At 36.8% G+C, this 8,158-nt stretch overlaps 1 protein-coding gene across 4 annotated transcripts in view; it reads left to right on the forward strand.

The window, feature by feature from the left end:
* LOC133617216 (E3 SUMO-protein ligase ZBED1-like) overlaps window positions 1-7,956 on the forward strand; it is a 46,307-nt gene extending 38,351 nt beyond the window's left edge. For all 4 annotated transcript variants that reach the window (XM_061977055.1, XM_061977056.1, XM_061977057.1 and 1 more), the window contains one exon: window positions 4,223-7,956. In XM_061977055.1, the coding sequence (XP_061833039.1) occupies window positions 4,223-4,807 (585 nt within the window). In that variant the 3' untranslated portion in view covers window positions 4,808-7,956. The remainder of the gene's footprint in view (window positions 1-4,222) is intronic.
* The last annotated feature ends 202 nt before the right edge of the window (window positions 7,957-8,158 follow it).

An 8,158-nucleotide genomic window follows, 5' to 3' on the forward strand; every position in this document is an offset into this window, starting at 1 on the left:
AAGGATGCAGTAAACCAACAATATGTGCATTCCCGGGACACAGCTAATTTTCACCATGAAAAACAATACATTGTGAATACAACAATTTGTGTTTTAAAATAACAGTAACGAGCAAAAAAAGCTTTATCAGCCGACAAGACAAGCACTGTTTCCAAACCTCTGCACATTGTCATCACCTTTTCACAATCTCGCCCCTCACGCAACATGCTAGTTTAGCCGCTGCCAAACAACGCAGATTTATTTTTAACAATTAAAGATACAAATCTGATAGCAAATAAACCCAGGTTTCCACTACTGAAGGTTGTGCTCACTCGTGTTGATGGTGTTTTAACGTTTAGGGAATGTGCTGTAATGAAAAAAGAAAACCTATTTTGTTGGCTGTGATTAAAAATACTTGGAATGGCGATCACTTTTTTGTTTTGTCTGACAGCCTATGCGAATACAGGCCACATCTGGCAAGGTACTAAGCAGATACTAGGCATGCTGACCAATTTTTGGTAAGTTGTTTATATACGGTCTAAAAATAAGTGGGCCGAGTATTTACACCTGTGGATCCCTGAAAAGTGTTAAACAATAAATGTGTTCATTATTATCACACAGCGATGCCTTTTCTCCAAATATGTCTTGAAGGCTATGGCTAATCTCACTAAAATCAAGGCATTGTAATTGCACAAACTAATCTTTATCCTTGAAAAAAATAAAACAATTTTATAAAATAATATGTCCAGGGTGTACCCCGCCTATCGCCCAAATGCAGCTGAGATATGCTCCAGCACCCCCCGCGACCCCGAAAGGGACAAGCGGTAGAAAAATGGATGGATGGATGGGATAAAATCACAGTATATCTTTACCATTGGCATTACAACAATATACAATAATAATAATGTAAATGTAAAGAACTGTCAAATTAATTTCAATAACATTTTGGAATTGGATTTAATAATCATTAATCACAGTACAATATTATATCAATATTTGTACACTAATGCAATTTTATCATCAGAATCTCATATAGGAATGTTTTTAAATGTTTTATTTGAATGCATGTCATTTTTTTGCACACAACTTGGTAACAGTTTTATCAAAGGTTCTTTCAGGCTGTATTTTGAAGTCAAATTTGCCAGTGAGCACACCAGTTGGAGTCTCCTCACTTTTTTTTGTACTGACATTCGCATTGATCTGATCACTGACCGTATAGCGGTTAAGGTAAAAGAGCTTGTACGGAACAAAATAAATTGCATGATTAATCGAAGCGTGTTCATGATTGTGATATTTTTTTTATTAATCACCTGTGTTAACTCATTAATTTTGACAGCCCTAATTGAAATACATGTTGCCTACACTCCAGACAAGCGCATGATTCCTGCTGACGTCATCGCAACCTCCGGTTACAACTAAGGCTGCAGCTAACGATTATTTTTCTATCGATTAATCTATAGATTTTTTTTTTTCGATTAATCGGTTAATCTATAGATTTTTTTTTTTTCGATTAATCTATATATTTTTTTTCCTTTTACCGATTATTTTTTTTTATTTAAAATGAAGATGAAAAAATAAATGTAGGCCAGTTTTTTCAAAAGGCATGACTTTTATTTACAAAAAAAAGAAGTATGGCCACTCAGTCAACATTGACAACAACATGACAAAATATTCTGTAACAATGTAAACATTTAAAACTTTTAACATTTAACAAAATTAAAAGTAGCTTATTTGCTTTTTAATGTGCAAATATAAAAGTAAACATCCAGTGCAAATCTTGATATTCTGCAATAGTATAAGCATTTCAAAAGTAAAAGTATTGCTTATTTTGCTTTAAAATGTGCAAAAATAAAGATAAACATCCAATACAAAAAAGTGCAAAACGAAATATTCTGTAACAGTGTAAACATTTCAACAAAAGTAAAAGTATTGCTTATTTTGCTTAATAACACAACAATGATAGTATGATTAAAGTGAAAGTTAATTGTTCGTTTGTACATAGTATATGTAACTGTTAATGTTGTAAAAGGTAATTGCACAACTAATTAACGTTAGCGTTAAAGAGGAGCGCGTCTTTGTAAACACTGAACAGGCACGCCAAACGCGCCTCTCAGAGCGAAACAGTGTTTTAGTTTATGAATTTACAACGCAGATACAAATGACACATTCATGTTTTTGTGTAATGATGACAACGTATACTCACGCGGACGATTGACTAGTTGATGGTGATGGCAAGAACGCTGTCGGGTGTTTTTTTTTCAAATGTTCGTTCATAGCCGTTGTGCTGCTATGATAGGCCATTTCCGCTCGACACAGTGTGCATACAACAACTGTCAAGTGTTTTGCTTTTTTCGCTGTGCTTATCCCACACTTGAAGGGATGTACCAATGCTGAATGTGGCTTCTGGATTTCACTCAAAAGACCAGACCGTAGTTACTTTTTCCTTTTATTTTCCTTTAGTTTGCAACAGTTTTTCCAACGAAGAAACAGCTTCTTTTTTCTTCTTTAGTCTTTTTAGCAGTCTTTAGCAGTGTTAGTAGACTTTAGTTTCTTTAGCTGTCATTAGCTGTCTTTAGTAGCCTTGAGTAGCCTTTAGCTTCTTTAGTAGCCTTTAGCTTCTTTAGTAGCCTTTAGCTTCTTTAGTAGGTGAAAAACCTTTAAGGACAAAACACCACAAGATTAACATGCTGTAAAAAATCAATCAATTATCAATCCCATAATTTACAATTATTAATTAGGCTATCAAACTCTTAACCATTAAACAAGTGCAAGAAAATGGACACATCTTTTCCCTTTAAGTTAAAACAGATTTTAAATAAATTGTCTCAACATAAATGCACCAAGATAAATATAAAATACATTTAAACCCAGAAACACAATAGATAAATGCAACAGAAAACCCAATATGCAAATACATAAATACCTAACCAATTAACCACCTATTTAGATACATATTTAAAATCCATATTCAATATAAATATATTATTAATTTAGCAGTGAAACACTCAATCTTAAACGCTGTCTACTGGTAGAAAAATGCCCCTTTTTCTATGCCCTCACCACCAGCCAATGATCCAGCACAGTTAAATCCAACACTTTAAGTTGAGCGACTTCACCCTCCTGATGAAGCAAACTGCTCCAACATTTATCAAACTAAGCAAAGAATATCAACACTAAACAACAGTTACACAAAACACAGTGTGTATTTAGCCTCCAGACTAAGCACGCTACATGCACACAACTCCCCCCCCCCCCCCCCCAATCTCACCAGCGCAACAGGTGTGCCACACCCACAAAGAGAAATATTAAATCTTACCGGCTGTCCGTTCAGCTTTTGGTTTTGGTACACTTTTGGCACAACTCTGGGTTATCTGTAATGAACTAAACCTTTTTCCACTCTGCGCTGGCGTCTTTTGTACTCCTTGATTTGACACAGCGGTCTAATTACCGGGCTCGCGCACCAGCAGATGAGACGGGAGCGCGCCGCGTTATACCTGCGTGTGAACGTAAACTGATCGGCTCTGATCACATAAACCGACTGGCCGAAATAATGCCGAATTATATACATTTCCTGGGGTTGCCTATGTGAATAGGGAGGCGGATGTGCTCTAAGATAAAATATCATTTTATTAAGTGGGGTTTGGCTGGTTGCTCAGCAGCCACGGTTGCGAGCTCGCGCGTCAGCTGACGAGACAGCTGTTCGCCGCTACAACATTATTAGGCCGTTTATTGAAATACTCCCACACTTTTGACGTGCTTTTTTTCCCTCGCTCGCATCATCTGCTTTGCGCTCCGCCATGACGGTAGTGTGACGTAAATATGCGACGCGTCGACGCACAAAAACGGCATCGACGTATTTACGTAACCGATGACGTCGACTACGTCGACGCGTCGTTTCAGCCTTAGTTACAACAGTGTTGTTTCAGTAATAAAACTATTTTTGGGGGCCAAAATGTGGTGCGTCACACTACAATTGAAACCCCTTATTGATATAAGTTTTGTGTGGGTATCCTTCATACAGGTCTCAAACATTGCAATATTTAACGTATGTGCTCTCAATATTCTGTATAGCAGACTCTTATTTTCCTTTTTAGTGCAGGGCATGAACTATAAAATGAGCGTAACAATTTAACTTTAGATTGATGATATTTGACTTGGTCTTGTGGGGAAACATACTTTTCATAAGAATGTTAGTTAAGAAAACAGGTTATGTTATACATTAATATGGTGTTATTATTTTTAGGAGCAAATGGAGACTTTTGATTGGCTGAAGAAAGACACCATCAGGATAGTAAAGGACCGGAAGACACACAAAAGCATGAAGATACACTCAAGTAAGAAGTTCATCTCCCCTGAGGAACCGGAATCAGAGAGTCATTTATTGAAGAGACGGAAATTGGGTGAGGTTGACTCTAAGGACATGGAGGATGAAGAAGAGATGGCTCTGCCAGATCTCGGCACACTCCGTAAAGTGTCTGGAATGGAGTTTTTGCTAGGAGACTTGTTTTCCACACCACAGAGCAGGCAGGATTCCATAGAGGAGTCTGTGGACTTAGAGATATCAGTCTTCAGAGCTGATAAGGGGGCTTCGTTGGGCGTGGAGCCCCTACATTGGTGGAGGACAAAGGCGGTGCAATTCCCAATGTTGGGAAAAGTGGCACAGGTGTACTTGGCTGCCCCAGCAGTGGCAGGCAACATGGCACAAGACTTTGTTCAGGACAGAGCAGGAACAACCAACAGGAATAGAGACAATATTCCACCAGAAAGTTTGGACGCAATCCTGTTTCTCCACCACAACCACTCGATTAGCCATAAAAACAAAACTTAGAATGTGCCATGTAAATGAATTCCTTATTTGCTGAATAGTTTTTTTTCCAAAACTCTTATTTGAAGATGATCTTCACTCTGATCTTTGGTCTTTTGAAATGGTACTGTATACCCTCAGATAGTGCTGTGCGATAATAACATATATATTGGCGTGCAGGACCATACATGTCAACAATGTAGCAGAGACTGAAAGCACAATTAAAGCTAAACCAACAAAACCAGGAGAAGAATTGGTGCTAAAAAGTGGAAAGAAAAACTACTTTTTCAATCTAATAATTGGAATTCAAGGCCCTAAAATGTCTTAAATTCGATCAAAATCTCGAGAAAAAAAAATTAAATACCAACATTTAAGGTCTTAGAAATGTATTAAAACTATTTATTTTTTAACCATTGCTTAACTTTAGGCTAGCTTTTGATTTTTGAGGGCGCTATTAAAAAATACAAATAATTTATGAAGCACAACCAACTAGTGAGCTGTGCCCACTGAGCGGTTCAGTTTCAGTTTATTTCGAACATGCATACGATATAATGTAATATGTCACATATTTTCTAAATGCAAATGCACCAAGTTGTTGACTTTCAGTATTTTTGATTCAATAAAAGGGTTTTTATGTTCTCTATATCCAACATTATGTATTATTCTAATTTATCTTTTTTGTAACACAGTTAGTGAATGAAGTGCACATTTGTAGTTATTTCCCCATATTTCTACACAATAACTCAGATATGGTAACCCTAGTGAGCAGTAGAGAACATGGAGTGATGTTTGGTCAAATAACATATTTTGCTTTATTCATTATTATGTTTACATGAGGTTTCCAGTTCATTTTGTCATCCATTATTACACATAAAAATGTGTTTTCTTTTACCCTGTCAATATATACTCTGTCTATTTGTATTTGTGTCTGACTTTCCCTTCTACTTTTACCAAATAGCATTATTTTAGTTGTACTGAGATTCAAAGATAGTCTGTTTTTGTCAAACCATCTTTTTAATGTGTCCATTTCTTCTGTTATTTGTATTAGATTGTGTGTGTTCTCTCCTGAACAAAATACAGTTGTGTCATCTGCAAATAATGTTAATTTTAAGTCCTTTGTAACTTTACAAATGTTGTTTGTATAAAGATCAAACAATTTTGGTCCTACTCCTTGTATTGATCCCTGAGGTATACTACAAGATATTTTCCGCTCTGTCGATGTTTGTTCTCCTATATTCACGTATTGCTCCCTGTTGGTTAAGTAGCTTCTTATCTAGTTCAAGACCAACCCTCTGATTCCATCCATCCATCCATCCATCTTTTTCCGCTTATCCGAGGTCGGGTCGCGGGGGCAGCAGCCTAAGCAGGGAAGCCCAGACTTCCCTCTCCCCAGCCACTTCGTCCAGCTCTTCCCGGGGGATCCCGAAGCGTTCCCAGGCCAGCCGGGAGACATAGTCTTCCCAACGTCTCCTGGGTCTTCCCCGTGGCCTCCTACCGGTCGGATGTGCCCGAAACACCTCCCTAGGGAGGCGTTCGGGCATACCATTCTAATTTGTTTATTAAGATATTATGATTAATGGTGTCAAATGCTTTTGTTAAATCCACAATCACTGTAGCAGCACATGTTTTGGTATTTATTGCATTGGTGATCTCTTCCGTTATTTCGATTAATGCCATTGATGTTGGGATGTGCTCTGTATTCGTATTGGTTGTCTGTGAGTGTTTCATTTTTTTTAATGAATTTGTCCAATCTGTTAAGCAATTTTTCAATAATTTTAGAAAATTGTGTAAGTAAAGAAACAGGTCTGTAGTTTGTAAACTGGTGTTTGTCTCCAATCCTATAAATTGGTACAACTTTCGCTATTTCCATTTTCTCTGGGCGATTGCCTGTTTGAAATGATAGGTTGCTGATATATGTTAAAGCTTCTCAAATCTCTTCAATAATCTTTTTTTATCGTTTTCATATCAATTCCGTTAAAATCAGTTGAGGTCTTGGATTTAAATTTGTTCACAGTATTGATTAGTTCCCCTTTTGTCACACTTGCAAGGATCATCGAGTTGTGATTTCTGTCTATAGTGTCATTCAAGTCCTCAACTGACTCAGGATCTGGAATCTTCTTCTCCAGATTTGGTCCAATGTTCATGAAGTACTTATTGAAGCTTTCAACTACTTTGTTGTTACTTTGTAATTTTTTTACATTTCCATCCGAAGTATTTAGGATAATCCTTCTTAGCATCATTTTTAATAATGCTATTTAGGATGGACCATGTTGCTCTCATATTGTTTTTGTTCGATCCAATAATTGACTAATATTCTTTCCTACGTGTCCATAGTATGCCAGTTAGCTTGTTCTTTTATGTTTTGTACTTGTTTTCTGCCTCTGTAGATCTTTGTGTTCTAAATCTTGAGTTTAGCTAACAGCGGTGATCCCACAGCAAAGCCAAGTTATTTATGTAATGTATAGCAAGTGCAAGTTCAACAATATGTGGCTGTAGAAAATATGTTGATGCATGATTGAAGCCGGTGGATGAAAACGTATACAGTAAAAAATGCTCGCCGATGTCATAACTCTGGTCAGGACCTGAATGTAGATTGCAGCATTTGTAAACATTGTGGTGAAAATGAATGGAACGATAAAGAAAAAGTAAAAAATCTGGGACATGTCTGTGTCAAAAGATGCTAAAAAGCCACAAACACCTGCACAACTGTACAGAGATTGATATAGGACCCCCAAAAGAGTGTTATGAATGATGTGGGTAAGCGGCACTAATAGTCGAAGAAGATTCGAATGAGATGATCATACTAAATCATACTATTACATACATTAGGCTTACACATGTCAGATACAAAATTGAAATGTTATGCACATTTTAATATCCAAAAGGCCTGCAATCCAAACAAGTGTTCTGTCCTGTTTTGTCACAACTTTGGGCAGACTGTAGTACTGCAGATATCTTTCTGTTTGCTCAATTCTGAAATTCTGAAAGTTAACCGTTTATTTTAGCAGAGGTGCAAACTCCCCGTCGCAGACAAAATGTTGTTGTAAGCACGACTCTACCATTGCTGACTTTCTCATTGTTATGTGAAGACACTCGAAGCACACTGCACCTTCTGCAAAAAAAATAAGAATACAGGACTTTGGGTATTAAGGCATTGGAATTAAAAAAAAAAGGTTGTTGTGATGTTTGACAATATTATTTTTCAAACAAATATTACAAACCCCAAAACCAGTGAAGTTGGCACGTTGTGTAAATTGTAAATAAAAACAGAATACAATGTTTTGCTAATCCTTTTCAACCTATATTCAATTGAATACACTGCAAAGACAAGATACTTAACGTTCAAACTGGAAAACGTTATGTTTTGCAAATATT

The sequence above is a fragment of the Nerophis lumbriciformis genome, linkage group LG16 (genome assembly GCF_033978685.3).
Source record: "Nerophis lumbriciformis linkage group LG16, RoL_Nlum_v2.1, whole genome shotgun sequence".
In the NCBI taxonomy this organism is placed as follows: domain Eukaryota; kingdom Metazoa; phylum Chordata; class Actinopteri; order Syngnathiformes; family Syngnathidae; genus Nerophis; species Nerophis lumbriciformis.